This window comes from Podarcis bocagei, assembly GCF_964188305.1.
Source record: "Podarcis bocagei genome assembly, chromosome: 8".
NCBI lineage: Eukaryota > Metazoa > Chordata > Lepidosauria > Squamata > Lacertidae > Podarcis > Podarcis bocagei.
Genome location: NC_138133.1, coordinates 74,084,988 through 74,106,392, shown reverse-complemented (window position 1 = coordinate 74,106,392; position 21,405 = coordinate 74,084,988). Strand labels below are relative to the sequence as shown.

The window sequence follows — 21,405 nt, the reverse complement described above, 5'->3', positions numbered from 1 at the left end:
GACGATGTAGTGGGCGAAGATGTGCTAATAATTTGCTGAAAATCTTTTCCAATTTACATAGCTGTCAGCCTGAGCGTGATTGTCTCAAGAGTTATTTCTTGTTCAAATTGGCATCTTCAATCTGCTTTGCAATATTTATTCATTTATATATATATATCTGTCTAATATGTGTTTGGATTCAGGCAAGTGCATTGACTAGACCAGTGGTTCTTTAAAAAATACAATTTGATACACCAGCTATCTGCCAAACGGCAATGAAAGCAAGCTAATATGTCACTATCCAGGAAACAGCCATGACCCTCCCCTCCTCCAGGGAGATTCTCACACTTGATGTCTCTTCAGACAGACAAGACACTTCCTACCAGAGTGATAAGCAACCACCTAAGTGATGATAATTTAAGAAAACCTCTGTCTCCATTGATTGTTGCTGCTTTCGTGACCCATTTGCCTTTCGTAATTAACGAAACACATGGAACAACCAGCTTTAAAGAAAGAACAACTTTCTTATCGAATGCTTCCAAAGTTGCCTCGCTGCCAAGAATCATACAGCAAATATTATGGCCTCCCAAAGTGTCCTTTTCATAAATGTTTCCTATGATAGGGAAGTCAGAAAAGCACTTGCCCAGGGGGATTACTGCCTGTCATGCGGCATCTTAAGCTGTTTTCAGTCTGGGAAAGAGACTGTGCTATAGCACCAAGCTTAAGGACCCTTCCTGTGCCAAGAAAGATTGTCTATAATAATTATGTATAATTGGTTATTGCAATTGTACCAATTATCAGCATGGTAATTTTGGTCATTTGGATGTGTGCTAATAAGTGCAGCTCAGTGGTGGAACATCTGCTTTGCATGAAGACCATCCCACCCCGGTTCAGTCCTTGTGCTTCGAGGACCATAGGTAACCCCCCAGAAATAAATTCACACAGACTCAAATTTTAGTTTAAAATTGTTGTTGTTGTTGTTGTTGTTTAGTAGTTTAGTCATGTCCGACGCTTCGTGACCCCATGGACCAGAGCACGCCAGACACTCCTGTCTTCCATTGCCTCCCACAGTTTGGTCAAACTCATGCTGGTAGCTTCAAGAACACTGTCCAACCATCTCGTCCTCTGTCGTCCCCTTCTCCTTGTGCCCTCAATCTTTCTCAACATCAGGGTCTTTTCCAGGGAGCCTTCTCTTCTCATGAGGTGGCCAAAGTATTGGAGCCTCAGCTTCAGGATCTGTCCTTCCAGTGAGCACTCAGGGCTGATTTCCTTAAGAATGGATACATTTGATCTTCTTGCAGTCCTTGGGACTCTCAAGAGTCTCCTCCAGCACCATAATTCAGTTTAAATTAATGGGCAAAATTTAGGCCACAACTTTATTGATTACGCAATGTGAGCGGTATTGGCTTAGGCATTGACAAACTAAAACTGACCCCTGCCCGCCCCGAAGGAGGTCCGGAAGGGTAAACCAAATGAGGGAGCTACATCGATGCAATTCGGCTATATCTCACCCCGGGGTTCCTGTGGTCCTGGCATGGCCCTAGACCCTCAAGCAGACTTCGGATGAGATCCAGAACCCCCAGATTCCTTTAACGGAATACTCTTTTTTAAGGAGGGGCAGGTGATGACCACACCTCCCCCAACCACAACTAAGTCAATGCCTAACCGCCAAACCTTACAAAGTTGTGACGATTGCTGGGAGGTAGGCGAAAACCAAATGGCCAGTGCCAATCTGCCAAGTGGACAAAATTCCTACCAGACCCCTGCCACAAAGTGGGCGACCGACCGAAGTCCCAAGCAAGGCCAAAGCACATAAACCAAAGAGGGCGGGTGGGCAGGTATTCGGCAGCACAAAGCGAGTGGCTCTGACGCGTCGTGCTGCCGTTTATAAACCCTCCCCCTCCCCCAACTTGCAAAACAATCTGATTGGGTGCTGGAACTGGGGTGATCGAGAGACCGCCCCAGCAACGCCGGGCTAAACCCTGCCTCAGGATGCCATGGGGCCCCAAGGTCCCGATCACAAGCAGGACCCTCTTGAAGAGATCCTATTTGGAAGCAGGGCTGGCTCACCCATGAGGCAATCAGTGTGACAGGATCCACAGGGGCAGGAGATTCAGCCCCCAACAAATACACTGATGGAATCTGCACACATATTAAAAATGTGTGAAAATGCTTTTTTAAAAAATAAATAAATTGAAAAATACATTGAATTTTGCATAGCTCACTTTCGCCATCTAGTGTCACAGTTGTATATTGCACTTTACAACACATTTAAAGGGTTTTATTTGCAGTTGTGTAGCTATGTCCACTGTCCGCTGCAACAGCTGTGGCACACTCCTTAGAAGCCGGACCAGATGCCTCCTCAGCAGCCCCCCACCCCATGTTGCCTCTACAGTGGCCACTGGCAAACAGGAGGCACGGCTGGTCTACTCCAAGCCTTTTTCCTGATGTAGATCTTCACTCACTCCTTCCCTGGTACAGGATGTACCATTTTGTGGTTTGCCTCACGTGCCAAAACGTCTTGGGACAGTCCTGCCTCGAAGTTGGACCGAGAGAGACCACTGGAAAGCCAATGTCAATACTGAGCTAGATGGATCAATATTCTGATTCCCTATGAAGCAGCTTCTCCTGTTCCAAACATGCGCTCTGGTGCTAGAAGCACTGTATTAATCTCTCCGCAACATGCTGCACCTGTGAAATGTTTCCTGCACTGTCAGAATAGCGAATTCACAATAGATGCTCTAATTAAACGAAAAATCACCGATCTACTATGAATATATAAGAGCAGGAAGCTTTTACTGTTTCCACCTGGGAATATGTATCAAGATTTTGAAAACAGAGTATGTGAAATATATGAAAGAGAATCTAAGATGATCAGGGAAGTGTGTCGAGACAAATAATTATCTGCAGCTCTGGAAGTCTTCAGCTGTGTTAATTCTGTTGTGCTCATAGTACTGAGAGCATAGATGAAGCCCACAGTACAGTCACAAAGCCCGCTGTCTTCCATAGATCAGGGCACTACCTTATTTTGTATTCCATTACTATTGTTGTAAGTCACCTGTGCTTTGAAGAAAGGTGGGGTATAATTCATTATGAAAACTATAGCAACAACGATGATGATAATTGTAGTGGTTGGGAGTTACTCGTGCGTAATCCTGCTCCATTTGAGCATCGGATTGCCTGGTTAAACCCTCCGGACTACGCAGCCCATATTTGCGTGGCTGCCCTTAGTCACTCGTAGAATCTGTCTGTGGGCGTTTCTTAAAGCTTTGCCAACATAAGAGTTGTTTGATGCCCAATCGTTTCCGCCTCTCACTGTGCGGGAGTCTCCTGCGCAGGGTGGGCGTGGGCAGCGGGGTGCTTGGGCTCTCCTCGCTAACTTCCAACGAAGAGTCCTGGAGCCCCTGCACCTCCCTGTCCCATTGCTCTCCTGGATCCCTGGTGTTACACTCATTCTCTTCCCCTTCTTCCCGGCTAAGTCTCCCTCTAGCGCTTGGACCTTCCCCTGCAGAATCAGAGACCCTCTCCTTCTCCCGTGCCTCTGATGGCAGTTCCCTGACAATAATGATAAGAAGAAAGCCAGAGGCACATCAGAACTCTTGCTTCTTATATTGTACCAAAGAAGTCTGAATTAAGATATTAACTACACTAGGAATGCATTGTCTTTCATTACAGTTCAGTGGTTGGCTTGGCCCAGTGGTAGTAGTGCAGAACAAGCATTTGACTTGTGATGATGTTTTAGGCAGGCACAGCTGCCTGATGTCACAGGAGCGGGCAAAGCATAGTCACAGCAACAAAGGAACAATGCGGAGCCTTCACATAGCAGCTTATTCTATTCCCCAGTTTTCCTAACTGCTGTTTTCATGGAGTAATTGTGGGAGGGACAGAAGTATGCATGTGTGGTAAGGGTGCGGCAGCAGCGATGTTGCCCAAATGGTGTTACTTGTTGTGTCACATCACACCCACTGGTTTGAATGAAATTTAGCCTGACATGAGGGTATATTGGTCAAAAAGCCACATTTCCATAACAAAGCAGGTACTGCCAGTGGCGTAGCGTGGGTTGTCAGCACCCAGGGCAAGGCAACTAATTTGCGCCCCCTAACCCGTGGATTTGCGCCCCCTAACCCTAACCCCCAGATGTTGTGCCCGGTGCGGCCGGCCCCCCCCCCTGCACCCCCTACACTACGCCACTGGGTACTGCTGTGATTCCTCATCCCTGCCCTGTGGAATGCATTTAGAAACCTTCCATCTGCTTTTGCTGGAAGTTTGAATCAGAGCCATTTCAGATCATAGATAAAATTCGCTGTTCAATAAACATTCCTCTATTAGGAATTCTGTTCCTGTATGAGTCAAATGATTCAGTGGCATCATGTTTGCTGCTTGACTATGTGTTCATTATCTTGACAGAACAACCCTTTAACTATAGGACTTCTTAAAAAACAAAAAAAACAAAACGTAATCGTGGTTTCAATCTGAGGTTGAAGCCAAACATAATTTGCATATCATTTGTCTCCTGCTGTTCAGCTAGACTACCCTCTTTCCATCTCTTGTGGTTGGAACAGCATCCTAGAAGACTTTTATTTATTTATTTCATACCATTTATACACAGTTTGATTGTAAACAAAACAAAACAAAACAAAACAAAAAACCCTCAAGGGGTTTACAAAATCATTTCCTTCATATATCTCTGCAAACCTTGTCTTTTTGATGAAACCTTTGGTGCAATCCTGTTTGGCTATTGTAAGATCCTGATGGCTGATTATGTGAATTTACCCCCTCCAATCTCTGCCCCATAACACAGCCCCCACTGTCCAGGAGTTCGGTGGAGTGTTTTCATGGATAGTGAGGGCTGCAGAGAGGAGGGAACAAGAGTTTGGCTTGGTGAACTGCCTTCAGAAGTGGAGTTGAATCAAAGGGCTTTGTGAGAACAAGCAAAGATGGTTAGTAGGACTGGGCAGGGACAGAGCCCAGAGGATCACACTTGGCATGGTGGTGGCAGTTCCACATTCTGGGGCAGTTCCACCTTCTACTCTTGAGTATGTTGACCACCTTCAGGATGATAGCCCTCATAAGGTTGTCACCATCCTTCAGTGTTCATAAGAACCTGGTGGAACAGGCCAATGCATCATCTAATCCAGCATCCCATTCTCACAGTGGCCAACCAGATGTCTGTGGAGGCTTGCAAGCAGGACACGAGTGCAGTTTCCAGCAACTTGTTTGAGAACCCTCTGATTGTGGGGCCAGAACATAGCCATTGTGGCTAGCAGCATCGATAGCCTTGTCCTCCATGAACTTATCTAATCCTTTTTAAAGCCATCCAAGTTGGTGGCCATCACTGCTGCCTTGGGAAATGTACTTTCTTTTATCTGTGCTGAATCTTGCCATGTTCAGCTTCATTGGATGTCCACAAGTTCTAGCTCTATGAGAATCTCTTGGGTAATATTATAATAATGTGAGAGAAACCCAGGCATTACAATTTTATCATTAAAACTAGCTTTTACCTTTCAAACGGAACAGCTTTCTTTTTAACCCTAAGTGTCAATTGCAAGAATTAGATAAAAATTATTATCATGCTGTTACTTAGCTGCACGGATTTTCAATTGGTAGCATCTCTCCTGATGACTTTTTGAAATGCTGTGATGTTCTAGTCCCTTAGCGTGCTGTAATCAAGATCTCTTTCTTGCCTTTTTAATATCTCTTTATTTGAAGACAATTTCCAGCTAATGGGATTTTTATTTTGTTTATGATTAGGTTAACGGGAAGCTTCGTACCAGATTTAATTGTCAGCATGAACAATCAGATGTGGCTTCATCTTCAAACTGATGAAAGTGTGGGCTCAATTGGCTTCAAAGTTAACTACAAAGGTAACTATAAGCTATCAAAGATGTTCCTAAAAGGACCCGAGTGTAATCCTTGGCTTTCAGTCTACAAAAGGAAAACTAAAGAAAAGATTTCTACAGTCTTAAGTGAAACCAGAGTATACTAAAGAAAGAAAATTTGGGAAGGCCCATTTTGCTTTGTTTTTTGTGTGGAATTGTACTTTATTATGTGTGCATAATTTTCAAGGGCATCTTATTAAAAGTTGTTGGGAGTGGCTTTCTCTAATTTGACTATTCTGTCTGAAAGGCATAGAAATGGGTTGGAATCTGAAAAGCTATCGTCTGAAAAGGTTTTACTCTGGTGATTTCAAATGGCTGAAGTAGTAGTAATGCTGCTGCTTCCTAATATACAGTCATACTCTCCTTGGTTAGGGTTCCAACATCTGGATCAGGAGAAACATTATTGCTACATCTTCAGTGTGACAGCCCTTTTGATATTTGAAGGTGGCTATCATATCTCTTCTCAGGCTCCTCCTTTCCAGACCAAACATACCAGCCTCCTCAACTGTTCCACAGAAGACTTGGTTTCCAGCCCATTGATCATCTTGGTCACCCTGCTCTGCACACATTACAGTTTACCAATATCCCTCTCAAATTGTGGTGCCCAGAATTGGGCACCTGACCACAGTGTGGTCTGACCAAGGCAGAATAGAGTGGGACTATTACTTCTCTTGATCTGGACACTATACTTCTATTGATGCAGCCTAGAATAGCATTAACTCTCCTTTTTTGCTGTTGACTTTTGTTAAGCTTGTGTTCTACTAATGCTTTTCACTTGTACTACTTGTAAAGCCAGGTATCTCTCGTCTTATATTTGCGTTGCTGGTTATTCCTATTTAAATTCATTTGGTTAGTTTTGGCCCAGTTCTCCAATCTGTTCAGAGTTCATATTGTTTTCTTGCCTGTAGTTGTTCAACCCTTTGACCTTCTTTCTCTGCCCCCCCTGCCCAAAATTAAACAAAAGGCAAGTTGACATCATAATTACAAGACTCTCCAGCTTTATCAAGATGTTCTTTATTGCCTTTTCTAGAAGACTCTGCCCTAACTATGCCAATTAATGTATTTTTGATCTGAAACTTCCAAGAAAGGTAGCTAACCACTTGAATTCTCAAAGGCAAAGATTGTTTGCAATAGCTGTCAATAGCTTTCAGCAGTTTAAGCAGAGCTAGCATTGATCCAGTCACTCAGTCATTCAGCTTACAATTGATTGCGTTAAAAATATAATATAAAGCTAACCAGTGCTTTTTTCCTGGGGGGACGCATACCCCTAAACGTTTTGTGAATCTAAGTTTGGCCTCATTGAGGGGTAGTATTTCATTATGAGTAGGAAAATGAGAGTACCCCTAAACATATATTTTTTTTTAGAAAAAAAGCACTGAAGCTAACAAAAGCATAAATATAGAGAACTTAAGGTAAGTTGATAAATACACAAGCATATTCACAGCATCGATTCATTTTGCCAAATAATATCTGACTTACTGTGGTGTGACACCGTCATAATCCTTTTAGACCTATCCACTTATTTTTGTGTAACAGTAAGAGATCATCTATTTTACAACTGTGGGCATGATTAGGATATTTTTGAATGGTCTCTGATTAGCTGTTTAGGACACCTTCGGCACCCACTCTGTACTGTTTCATACTTGGGCTAATTGGATATTTTATTCTATTTTTATCAAGACTGAGCAGGAATGTGATAGCTCAGCAAGCTACCAGGTGTCTGAGGCACCTGAAGGGTGATGACCACTAACCCAACCTGGCCACCTTGAAGGGGATGTTATCCTATTCAGTAATGGCCCACTGGCTAAGGAATGGAGCTGTCATGTTACGATTGGGAAGGTATGAAAGATACAGATCAGCATGTTGCAGATCCAGTGTTGAGGACTGGCAGGTTCTTCCCAATAGTTTCCACAAGTCAGAAGTTGTCCACATTTGGCCTTTGTATATTAGGTTATGCTTGTGGAAGTTACCAGTGCCTAGCTAATAAAATTGTATTTTCAAGGTTGTAGCCAGCTAATTTCCACTTTTTATAGACCAACTGAAATTAATGAACCCATGTTTGTTAGGTCTATAAATTCCAGTGGGCTTGCTCATTGAATGAATAACATGGGATACAACCCTCATTCTTTCTCTTTCTTTCTTTTTTGTTGCGGGGTTAAAAATGGAGTGAAAAAGAATGGTGTGTAAAGGACATGTGCAGAAATTCAGAGAGCATTTCTTTTGTGCTGTGAGATGTAAGTTCCATACCAGGCCATGACATATACTGTTTCCTCCTAAAGAATGATCCATGAGCAGTGTGGTAAACATTATTTGAAATAAGACTATTGCTTCTCCGTGGCATTTCTGTGAAGGCACTGAGAGAACAGTGGAAAGGGACTTCAGGGATTTCCTTGTAAACGGCTATGTGAATTATTGATCCTGTACAGTCTACCTGGTTATATTTCTCTCTCAGTTGCTAGAAGGTTGTGGGTATAGAAATTTATCCTTTCTCAAAGTGTAAAAGCCATATGGATGACCGGTGACAAAATTTAAGTCAGGAACACAACTCTCAGAGCAGCCAGTCTTCAAAACAAGTTGGTGAATCAGGGGGACAATATTAAATACACTCCACTCCATCATTCCTTAAGAGAAGAAAGCTCTTTGTAGTTGTAAAGAAGGGATTGCTACAGATGGGCTTGAATGCTCCTTCACTCCCACTGCTCTACTAAGACTAGAATTTGGCAGGCCCTGGCCTCGTGATTCTCAGCTCCTACTTTCTCTCTGCAAAGACATAGATACAATTCATGATCCAGAAACTCTTCATGATAAATTAATTGAATTTTATTTAGTCTATACAGTGTTTTGTTACACCTCTTTCAGGATTTAAAATCATTTGTATGTGCTATTTTACCCCTATAAATGGGACTGGTGTCAAATATATAAAACTGCTAGGATTAAACAACAACAACAATGCAAAGCAGTGGATCAAAACCTATTTAAAGAATTCCAAGGGGAAAAGAGACTTGTTAGTGCTGCAAGAGCATTAACTGCATTGATACACTGCAATTGATGTGATGAAAATAGACTGAACCTGGTTAAATTTCAACTTTGTTAATTTTTCCTAGTTAACTTCTGGGTAGATTTTTTTTTGTCAACAATCCTGTCCCTGGGTGGGGCAGAGCTGCTATGCTAGGTTCCAAGCAAATGGGTTAGTGTTGCTTAATAGGAGGGGGAGGAGTTACGCATCAGGGACTTGGGTGCAGTGCATACACACCAGTGGAACAAAGCCAACATTCCTGCCAATGGGTAAACCGGTCCTTCTGTAATATTGTTGAAGAGTATAGCAGTACTATTTATTTTCACTGAACATTCAAATCTAATACAACATAAATACACCAGGTGGTAAGATCAGTGATTCCCTCTGCACTAGCTTCACATACATCTCACAAACATTTTTCATTCCCAGGTTTGGTTTCAGATGTTGGAATAATCTGGATTCTAATGCTGTTCATTTCACAGCACAGAGGTAAAACAGAAACCCAGTGATGGAAAATGTTTTGGAATTGCTGATTAACAGATGCTGCAGATATTGAAAATATCCAATTGCCTGACGGTGCAATCAAGTTTAATCTGGGGATATTTTCCTAGTAGGGATGAGAGACTCAGTTCAGCAGCAGTTGCAAAGAATGCCTTGTGATGTTTAACGATTCACAAATTTTATTATTTAATTAATGTTCTAGAAAGTTGAATTGGAATAACTTGTTCCTTTATTCATCCTACAGCTATTTAATGCAGTTAGAAAGCAATGTAGCAGGTACAATATTTTCAGTCTGAAAATAAATAACTTGCCATAAAACAAAGTGTGACATGCTCTGGGTCTTCTCACTGAACAGTTCTGAATCTTAAATATAGCATCGTAAGAAACATGAATAAGCAAGTTAGCACCTGCAAACTATTTAACATTACTTAATTGGTAATCTTAGTTATTGCAGAATTCTCACTTATTTTTTGATAGCCAGAAGATTTAATGGGTACTCATGGAGGTATGACAGCTTTCTTATATATCAAGGGAAAGAAGAAATAAACATGATGAAATGATATTACATGGTAATGAAAATGATATTAGGAGCTGAACTTAAATACAAGTAGGCTTAACCGGCTATTAAAACATCATAGAAACCTGCAAAATATGTGATTTCTGAAGCCACTTTATTTGAGGTACTTCAGAATGAATTTCGTTATTTCTTATAGAATTCAGGCTTCAGTATGGCAAGGGGTATAAAATTCAGAGTGTGTCATTAGTATCGATAATTGGTCTAATGATCCGTAGTAGCTCTGTTGCAAAATGATATGCCAAGTTCCTTACAACAAACAACATTATTAGCAATTATAGCGTTAAAATCATTTAAGAAATATTATGCTAAAACATTTGCACTGACCATGTTCAGCTGAATTTGGAGAAGCGTGGCCAACTATCCTTGATCCTTGCCCATCTTGGCTTCTTAGAGCTAGCCCAAGAGGACTGACTCAGGGGGTCAAGGGGTGATGAATGCTTCAATAGAAGGCAAGGTACTATCTGCCTTGAAGGATGCCATGGTGCATCCTCTGTTGCTCTCCATGGACCCAGAAGTGTTTAGCAACTATCCCCTTGTGTCAAATATCCTTTATTTGGCCAGGGTGCTTGAGACGGTGATAGCCCAGCTTCAGTTATATTTGGAGGAAACTGATAATCTGGATTCATTTCAGTCCAGCTTCAGGCCAGGTCACCTTGATCACCCTGGAATATGTCAGAAGAACGATGGGAGTGTGGCGCTGCTATTGCTTCTTGACCTCTCAGCTACTTTCAGTACCATTTATCATGATATCCTCATGGAGCACCTAAGGATTGGAGTCATTGTACTTCTACTCCTACATCCAGGGTTGTTCCAGAAAATAGAAGACACATTGTTTGGTGCTGGGTTCCATCTTGTCCCCTATGCTGTTTTAACACTGCACTACTTGGTTGTATTACGGAATCAATACACTAAATTTTAAACGACGTGAAAGAAATGTCTGCTGGTATACCATCACAAATTTCATCCACACCAGGCTCCTGTGATTTTCTATGTTAATGGTGTTGCAATTTTATCCCCCCCCCCTTTCTTGAAGTGATTAACATGAAAATGAGCAAACTAATATTTCTAGAAATCTATTTTACATTGTGTGAAAGATCACGTGATTTTTTTTTTAAATGAGCAGGTAAAGCAATGTTTTGAAGAAGGAATAAAATGCTGTCTGAATTCAGCCTCAAAGTAGACTTGCTGAAATAAATAGACTTAAGTCAACTGATTTCATTGTGTCTGCTCTGAGTATTACTAATGTTGGGTATCACCCATTGGTATTTTAATTATCACATTAATGATGAAAAAACAGTGTTGAAATGTTAGTGCTTTTTCCTCCCCCCCCCCCATGCTGTCTCCATTTTGAAATACAGGCAACCCTCTAGCGTTCCGGGTCATTGCACATGGTGGTACCACACATATAAGCTCCCTCCCTCCATCCCATTCCTATTATTATTGTTATTATCCCATTCCACCCTGTTCTGCCCCGTTAGAATTCCTGCTCCATGATTGCAGTCATGGGATTTTTGTCTATCACATGACGGTGTATGTTTTGACTCCACAGAGTGGGAAGTGACGGAGACAGGATGTTTGTGTTACTGTGTTCCATGAAGTGGGACTATTGTCCTTTGTTCTTTCTTTGCTGTCTGATGCTAGCAAGAGAGGGAGCCATGTTGCAGTGCTCCATTTGTATTTATATGTAAATAAAGCAGATTAGCCAAAATGCTGAGTTGCTGAGGTCTGTTACGCAAGTTGCAAAGACTCTGCGGATCCCCAAGTGTGCTGGTGTCTGTTGGCATCGGTGGCTGTGATGTTTGGGCAGAAGAAAGCTTTAGGAGCTCCCGAACGATCGACTAGGTGGGAGAGAACATGCCAGTTGGGCATGTATCTCTGCCAGGATCCTACTCGAGAGTTGGATGAGCTCCTGACACCCCCACCCTGCCCCCATTTCACCACCACCCATTATGTCCCCTTTTCCAGCTACTTCTGGGCCACCGCAATGCATGCATGTGTGGTCACTCAACAAGTGGACATACATAAATCAGTCATGACCTGTAATGAATTGTTTATTCTAAAAATGCCAAGCACATTTTTTTACATTTCAGCTTAGATTATCGGTTGCCATCTGCTGAAGTCAGATAGTGTCACTGAGAATTCGTTGTAGCTGTGCTTATGAGACAGTGCTTTCTGAACAACTATAAGAGCTTAGTTCCATTTCAGGAAATACAAAGCGGTTTCATGAACGCAATAGTTTGACAAAGGACATCACAACAGTAGTACTGGAGTCATTAACCTGATTATAAAATAATTTAGATGGCAAATACATTCTGAAAGCTGTCAATTAAATGTAGAACCCTGATGTATGAATATATATTTTTTTCTTAGCTGGGAACAATGAGGGGTTATTTCGTTGTGGAAAAGTACTCTGCATATATTTGATGGATTTGCCTTGCTTTATTATAGATTACACACATTCAATGTTACTTTCTAAATATAAGGAATCTCAAACAGATAAATCATTTCATAATAGAGAATATTTCTCTAGCAGTGGGTTTCAAGGTTTTTTTGTAGTTAGTCTATTATTTTTTTATCATCATTATCATAATTGCAAATGATGCTTTACAGAGTTTGAAAGGCAGTTGTAAAGAGTTTTGCATACAAATAACTACATTTAACTACAAATAGCTACTAATAAAACCCACATTTTCATGAGGAAGAAAACAGTGTCAAGAGAGTATGAGAAATATTGCTTCAGATCCCTCAAAATATTTTAAAAGGCACCCCCTCCTTTACAGCTGATCTGTTGCATATTCAGAGGAATCCCAAGTCTCTGTTCTTTTAAATAAGCAGGGAAATGCTTTGTAGATATGGAGAACTATTAAATGTTGACTTTGTAGAAAAAATAGGAAGCCCTTGCATATGGGCAGTTATGTGGGCAGATTGTTTTTTAATGCTGTAATTTTTATTCAGTGTATCCTTGAGAGCCTTGGCTCTGTGAGAATGTGTTGTTGAAATCCGATCATGCTTCCTGGTAACCTGGGTTAAAGGCAGAAAGGCATGTGTGAGCATATCTAGAAAGTAGCCTACAGTAGAAAGGCAAAAGTTCTATTTATTATTCCATCCATTTGTGTGTATACCTCCTTCTCAGTAGCATGTGGCCTTTGTAAGTTTGCACAGAAGAGAATATGACCCTCATTCTGAAAATAATCCCTGTTCATGCTGGGAAACATTTTAAGTGGTGCTGTTCATGTGAAGGGGTTGGATTGGGTCAACTTGAATATGCCTAGTATTTGCACCCTTGTTCTAGGACCAGTTGTCAGGGACTGTACTGAGGAGGGCTGCACTGAGGAAGAATGGTGGGAGCCACCCCCCCCCCCAGATCCTGAATCTTCCCAGGAGCAGGAGGACAGTATAGATTTGGAATAGTGGTTTCCATAGTTCAGAAGGCAGAAGCTGGGAAATACTGGATAGGGAACAGCTAGGAGAAGAAACACTGGGAGAGAGAGAGGGTTAACAGATTCACAGTCGTTGGACAACATTCCTCCACCGCCCTCCCCCAGGTCAAGAAGAGCTCAGAAAGTCTCAGAACTGAAAACGCAGAGGGTACAAGCTCAGATTACAAAATGTAGGAGTGACGTAGATTAATAAGGACAGAGAGGGTGTGAGCCTTAATTGGGAGCACTTTCTTTTGTCCCTCACTGTGTTTATTAAATGAACTAACTGGTAAGCATTTCATTTCGTTTGATCTGCTTATTTATGGCCACAGGGGAGGAAGTCAATTCCCCAAAGCCTGACACCAAGTAAAAGTGAAACAAGTGAAATATGGAATATTAGTCAAGGCTTAAGTATGAGCTACAACATATATTACATTTCAATGGATAAACCTACATATTTAAAGCCACCTGGAGTGGCTGGGAAAACCCAGCCAAATGGGTGGGGTAGAAATAATAAATTATTATTATTATTATTATTATTATTATTATTATTATTATTATTATTATTCAACCATATCAATTGTGTCTGGCCTGGTGACAAATGCATTGGTGTCCTCTTGAATAGCTTCACTCAATTTTAAAAAATGGAACTATATTACAACTGAAATCCTATTGATATAAATGAAACGTAAGTGTAACTCAAGCCTCCAGGTTGGGGCCATGTAAGATTTGTTTTTGAATAAGAGGAACCCTGTGAATATAAAAGGAGAGAGTAAAGAAAAGTTTTAAAGTGAACAAGAAGACAAATTGGGGTGGCAGATTATGTTTCTTTTGCATCACAAGTAACTTTCTCACATTCCCCCTTAAAGGCAACCTGATGTCTTTGCAGTCCTCCCCCAGGCTTTCAAAACAAAGCCACAATAAGGAGAGCAATAAGTAATAAATAACATTTGGTATGCCAGTATGGTGCATTGTTGCCTACCAAAGAAATGTGTTCATAATCCAGCACAGAGAAGACTTTAACCCTTGGGCATCATTTCTTTTCTCAAACTGCAACATGTTTGTAAAATGAAATAGTCACAAAGCTGTGAGGCAGCTTTTGTATAACTTAGTGCAAAGCGAATTGCTTGATAAGGCATAGCATATGTGTACTACACTGTACAAGGTGCCAAGTCAATTAAGTCACTAATTGACTGTTTTCAAAAGAGGCAGATGGTGGAGGAAATTTTATTCATCTGGAACTTTCTTAGGAATCACACCTATAGGGCGTTATATTCACTCAAGAATTTAGGGTGTGTTTTAAGTGTCCTTTTCACTTTTGAGTCCATTTTTCTTCACTTCTGGTTCCTATGCACAGATGTGAGGTGAAATTTAAAGTTAATATTTTCCCCTGTGAAGTTTTTCAGTTCATCAGTTTATCAGTTCACCTTATCAATGAATCCATGGTTTCTACTACATTAAACTGCAGGAAGTAATGTGCAGAAACTCTGATCTATAGATCTTAAGCTGTTCTTTTCAGCAGCAGAAATACTGCCTGCATACTGTTATGGAATACCTGAAGGAATGTAGGTTCATATGAACAGTTGCTTTATCACTGGAATTTCTGAATAGCAGACTACAGACTATCAAAGCAACATCATCAGCATTATTAACTTTATCTGAGTTCTCTAGATTGTACAGAGCATAAAAATGAATCTTGCTAAATTGAGAAATATGAAAAAGTATAAGCATTAATTTTACACAAAGGGTGACTGTGAAGGTGGGAGGACTTAAAAAAAGGGCCTCCTCAGAAGAACTGAGAGCTCAGGCAAGTTTCTATGTGAGAACGTGGTCCTTCAGATAGCCTAAGCCATATAGGGTTTATAAGTCATAACCATAGCAAAAGTCTGCATCAGTATTTATACACATTTTTGTCTTCATTTATCTTAAGACACATTCATAAACACATTTTTGGAAGTGTTTTCTATGTTATTTTTACTGCTATGTCCACTTAGGTTTCTCTAATATGTGTATTTTTTGGGGTACTTTTTTTTATTGGATGACACTGTCACAAAATTCAGAGAAGTGCACATTTTTAAGATTATCTGTGTTACACATATCTGTTGAGGAAGTGCAAATTATGTGGATTCGTATGCAAACTGAACAGAGTTCTTCCCTATTTCTAGTAGTACTTGAGAAAAACTGTGAACTAGCTCCCAGCTTTGAAACCAGCAATGTTGGAATTTATTCATTTACCTTTTCGTATAACTTCCACTCACTGTGTGCGATCTATAAATTCAACATGCCAGTGTGGTATGAATTGCAGCATAAATCTATGTATTTTTACTGATTCCAGCGAGACTTTCTGCCTAGTCAGAGTCCTTAGAATCTTTACTGCAGGCATGAAGTGCATACAGCAAATAAATTCCAATAAGTGTCTTTGGTACCTTTATGTAGATTACAACTCAGAGTAGGTGGTTTCCTTGACATTGTGATTACAGTTATTGTTGGGTATCAAACAGTAATTGCTATTTAAAAGAGGCTGGTGGATAGAAATGTTGTTGGACATACATTTGTTGAATGGGAGGGGATAACCAATGAGTTTCCCATCCTACCCTTGTTCCTATGTTGTACACATGGACCTTCCCTTGCTCTGGTGTCTGGAATACAGGCCAACCATGATTGGTCATGTCAGCATGTCCATCAAGTGTCCAATTTGCAGCATTGGTAGGTAGAGTAGTTCCAGTGTCACCTGAAGCAGTGGCAAGGCTTTCAATCAAGCAAATAAACCTTGGCTACTTTGTATATGAAGGTACCCTGCCACACAAAAATATTAGAATTTGTTCACCTGCCTGAAATTCACCACCCACTTCCCCTGCTGTAGCCTTATTGGAGTTCACCGATTGGGTCTGCGTTGCTCCGTGACAGGAGGAAGGAAGTCAAAATGACACCGAGTTGGTTCAAAGAAAGAGTTTATTCTGCTCTCCGGATAGCAGAAGGCACTTGCGTGGTGAGTCCACAGCAAGTCCAAAGAAATGACAGGTTTCATGCAGTTTATATATCCTCCAGGCACCCTCTCACTCCTCCCCTAGGAGCCCAACCACGTTGGCATACGTACACAGGTTGACATCACATATGTTCCTGCTCTGGTACTCTCAACCATAAAAGGATCTTCCTTCCTGTACTTCTGACCATAAAAGGATATTCCTGTTCCTACTCCTATCTTGGAGCAAGAGGTCACTACTTCCGAGAACATGCTCTGGCGTTAGTCCCAGACTTGGGTCTCTGCGTCATTTGTGGCCAGGACATAAGATATGTCTGTGTCTGTTCTACTGGTAAAGTCAAGGCCAGTCTTGCCGTCAAACTGATAAGGAAGAGAGCTGTGTTCTTGTTTTGCATTTGCTCAACGGCTAAAGTTTATGCATTTTAGCTAAGGAGAAATGGGGATTTTGGTGCAGTTTAAAAATGCCTGTACAGTCAGTTTTGGGTTTGGGAAACCCATTCCTTCACTGCTTCATCTAAAGATGAACAGTCTTGCAAAAATGGAGGCCATGGTCAGCCCAACTTTGATATCGTAATTTGGTTTTTGTTTGTATAAGAACATAAATCGTATAAACTAGATTCTTGGGCCTTGGTTAAATGACTCCTGATAAGCAGCCTGACTTTTCCCCCTTGTCTGTGTTAAATACTTTTCCCTCGCCACTGAAAGACAGTAAACATTTCTTGTAACAAAAGCTGCCCCCTTTACAAGACGTGTCTGGTAGCTGTCTAAATAACTCCCAAGTTTTTTCCCTTCAAGGGCTATTTTGTTTACTTTCTTGTTTGCTCTGCCAGCTAAAGTCCTTTTATTTTATTCCTTTTCTTCCATATGTTCCTCTGGGTTTCTGTAAAGCCAGTTTGTCTTGAGTCGTTTTAGAAACAGTCCTTTCTCTTTGTAAACTAAATAGGGTTGATGCTCAGGTGCCCTTAGCCATAGCGAGATCAAGCGGCTGTCTCCATGTTAGGGTTGTAAACAGTCTTCCTTAGCTGTGGAATCTCTTGAGGATGTTCCATCAAAATGATGCAGTCACAAGTGGATTTCATTCCTTTTCTTGTGGAGAAATGGCTAGGTGATGATGCTATCTTTCACAGAAATAGACTCAATTGAGAATCATGAGGAAATACCGTATCTATCAAATAGTTACAGAATGGAACAGAAAACAGAAGGCAGCACACTGGTACAGCTTCATAGGTAGAAACATCATACAGACCTCCTGCCTCACACTTTAATATGGTAAGGTAGAAAACTAGGATAAATTACTATACATAAGTAAATAAGGTCAGTTTCGTTGGCCTATTTTAATGCTTTACAGTAACTGTTGTTAAGGGAACTTTGGCAAAACTGCCATATAGGTTGTTAGAGAAAGTGAGCCAACAAAATTGTGAAGTCAAGCTCATGCTATATATGGTTCATTTGCTGATCCATATAACTCCTGGAATCCATATCTTTCCTTCTCTGCTTAATTACAAATTTGGTTTCCAGTGTGTCCAATGACTGCACATAAGAAGACAGATGATAAGTGGGTTACAGAAGGCCATGTGTTAGTGTGGTGGATTGTAGGCATTGTTTCTTAATTTGGGCAGATGGGGCTGCACCCACTCCCCAAAGAAAGTCTGGAACCAAAAAACCCTTCTCTCTCTCAATCTCTCTGCCCCCACTTCCCAATCAATCATGACAAACAGATCGCCCAGTTTCTCTGGAGTCCATCTTCACTCTCTGTTGGCAAACGAGCTGCAAGCTTGCACATGCATACAATCAATCAATCAATCAGCAATCGCTTCATGATGTGTGTTGCCAGGTCCTACCCAGTCTTGTGGGGCGGGGATTCCTTTCTTCATATAGAGAGGTTTTAGCAATTCACATTGAAAACAGCCTGTTAGGTCTGCCAAAACCAACAACCATTTATTCATCCAACTTTCCTTGCGATTAGCAACAACTGACCAATCAATAGTCCTTAGGGCACAGACTAGGACCAATAGTTACCTAATTTTGTATTGTGTAGGCTGATTGCCTATAACTAATAATAAGTAACCCACTGGGCTGCAAACACAGATGAATCTACAATTCATATCTTTATTTCAGTTATTCTACATACTCCTTTATGTAAATCTCACTCTCTTCATCCTGTGGAACATATGGAAATAGAGGATTTTGAAAACTGCATTTTATTATTGGTCTATCAAGAAATATTTACCCATGTAAGCAGTCTTCCATACCCATGGATATACATCATCTGACCTATGTCATGATGCTCAACCAACTCAATAAAGTGTCTGGATGTGTCTTCTTATGCAAATGATGGTGCATGTTTTGGCTACTGATTGATACATGTGGCTGGTTGTTTTCCACAGCTGTTGAAACACATACAGAGGTTTCTTTTAAAATATCATTTTATAATAACTGTAATTTACAGGTATTTATTTATAATTCTGGTGATGGGAAATATGCAGAAGTTCCCCATATTCTCCACACCCCTTTGATTTGCAGCAAGCTTTTTATTGCTGTTGTAACCAGTGCCAAATGATGTTTACAGTCTGACCTGTTTTCTTTAGACAGAAGGAACTAGATGGACAAGTTGCTTCTTGAGGGATTGAATCTAGTGATATTATGTCAAAACGCATTTGTATAGCAAATGACCATCCTGTTTCCCTGAAGCTTAAGTGTGTCACCTACACACTACGCATGACCTCTGAGATTAATACAAGTAGTTGAAGGGCAAAAAATAAATAAAATCCAATTTCTCCATGCCACTAAATTTTGAAATATTTTTATATAACTTGCCCCGATATTTGCCTTTTTCAGAGTTCTGTTTTTACTTAGAACATTTATTAGTGTCACTGTATCCATCAATCCCGGTATTGTCTATTTCGGAATGGATCAGAACCAAGGATAAGCTATCTATACCATACAACTAAGTTTCGTCTCATGTTATTCCAGTTATGCAAATACTTCTTACCGATGTAGGAGAAAGTTGCCTCCAAGTCAAACAACAGGTTTAGTATAATGGCAGTGTTACAAATAATTACAATATTATTTATTGTGCTTTATAACTGACACAAGAATACTAGTAATACCAGTCTATTTGATTGTTTTTAAAATATTTTTGTTAAGGATTTCAGTAGGACATATCTGAGTAGACATAGTTAGGATTGTACTGTTAGCCATCTGCATACCAGATTATAGATCAGTATCTGCATTTTCATGACTTTTCAGACACAGCCAAATGTCATAGAGAAGTAGCTCTCTAATATACAGTGGTACCTCTGGTTACGAACTTAATTCGTTCCAGAAGTCCATTCTTAAACTGAAACCATTCTTATCCTAAGGTGCGCTTTTGCTAATGGGGCCTCCCACTACACACACACCTCCAGCACGCAAATTACGTTTCATCCTGGGGCAAAGTTTGCAACCAGGAGCAGCTACTTCCGGGTTAGCAGAGTTGATAACCTGAAGCATTCGTAACCAGAGGTACCACTGTATTAAAGATATACGTGTTCAGCAACTTCAGAGAAATCTTTAAGTGTAGTTCTTACTCCTGCTTTTACATAGTGCCGTGGAATAATAATAATAATAAATCTTTTCTATTTATCTCTTTTCATAAAAGTGTGTTTTTCAAATTACTTTAGCCATAAAATAAAGTTGTGCTCCTTTGCTGCTACTTAAACCCAGGAGGAGCCTTGACTCAGTGGTAGGGCATCAGTTCTGCATGTTGAAGGTCCCAGGTTCATTCCTCAGCATCTCCAGGTAGGGTTCAGATAGCCTCCTGCCTGAAATGCCTGGATACTTGCTGCCATTCAGTGTAGACAGTACTGAACTAGATGGGCCAATCAATGGCGAGGCATATGCCCATGCTGCCCAGGACGGGCGTGGTCCCAAAGGGGGTGGGGCATGCTCCCGAGGGAGGCGGGGCACGGGATAGTTGCTCGGGTGCATGGAGCGGCGCACACACCCTGCAGCTGGAGGCGAAGCGAGCCGCCCATGGGGGGGGGGAGCGAGCCACTGATAGCAGACATTCAGCGCACCGACCGCCCATGATTCCCAAGCCTTCCCTGGTTGTCAAAACAAAGAGGGAAGGGGGAAATGCCGCCAGCAAAGTGGCACAGCTCCCCCCTTCCCCTGATGGCTCAGGGTAGGCTTGGGTGTTGCAGGTGGGTGGTGTGCCAAATGTCACCCCCTCAGCGAAGACACCTGGGGCCATCCGCCCCCACCGCACCCCCCTTCGTCTGGCCCTGGGGCCAGTGGTCCAGCTCAGTATAAGGCAGCTTTCCATGTTCCTATCTTCCAAAGATAAATAATTTGAAAGAGAGTTACATTAGACATCAGTTATTCTCTGACCTACTGCGGGGCAATTTCCCAATGTTTCAAAGGAAGCTGGTTCTATCGGAGGAAGAAAAAGAAAAGTTGACAACTTTTTTTCTTTATGGCGTAATGTGAAGAGATTTCCTAATACTTAATGTTCTTTGATTTAAGAAGATCACGAGGAGTGAAAGAGAAAAATGTGAGATCTCAAACTGTTTTGATTCAAAGGTTTCTGCTTCAAACGATTATTGAAGTTTAGACGCTTAGGGGGCTCACAAACTACAAGTTTAAAATGCAAATGCATGCAAAAGGCTCCTGATGCTGTTTGGTTTATTTATTTATTAATTTATTTAAAGATAAAACAGCTTTGGGAGGAGAATATTAGGAGTAGAGAATTGCCAGGAGATTCTGTAGGGCAGATAAGGTGCTTAACCCATTGTCAGCTTGAAATGTGACTATTTGAAATCTTCCTGGTCCCTGAATATATTTAGTTTTTGTTGTTCTAAACATAAATTGGATCACAACCATTTGGGTTATTATCAGGCCATATTAATGCATACTTACAGACAGAACTTTATTCTGCAGCAATACCTGGTAAACATTTTTTCATCTGATAAACTTTACATGATCATGCGGACTTGGTTTTAGTGTTTCAGTGACCTTTTTTTTTCCAGCGGAGGCAATTAAATTCTTTGTTCAGACATGAAGCTGACTAA

The 21,405-nt window shown here is 41.0% G+C and overlaps 1 protein-coding gene across 5 annotated transcripts in view; it reads left to right on the top strand.

Annotated features, from left to right (window-relative positions):
• CSMD3 (CUB and Sushi multiple domains 3) overlaps positions 1-21,405 on the top strand; it is a 607,508-nt gene that overhangs the window by 356,330 nt on the left and 229,773 nt on the right. For all 5 annotated transcript variants that reach the window (XM_081204227.1, XM_081204230.1, XM_081204229.1 and 2 more), the window contains one exon: positions 5,731-5,843. In XM_081204227.1, the coding sequence (XP_081060353.1) occupies positions 5,731-5,843 (113 nt within the window). The remainder of the gene's footprint in view (positions 1-5,730; positions 5,844-21,405) is intronic.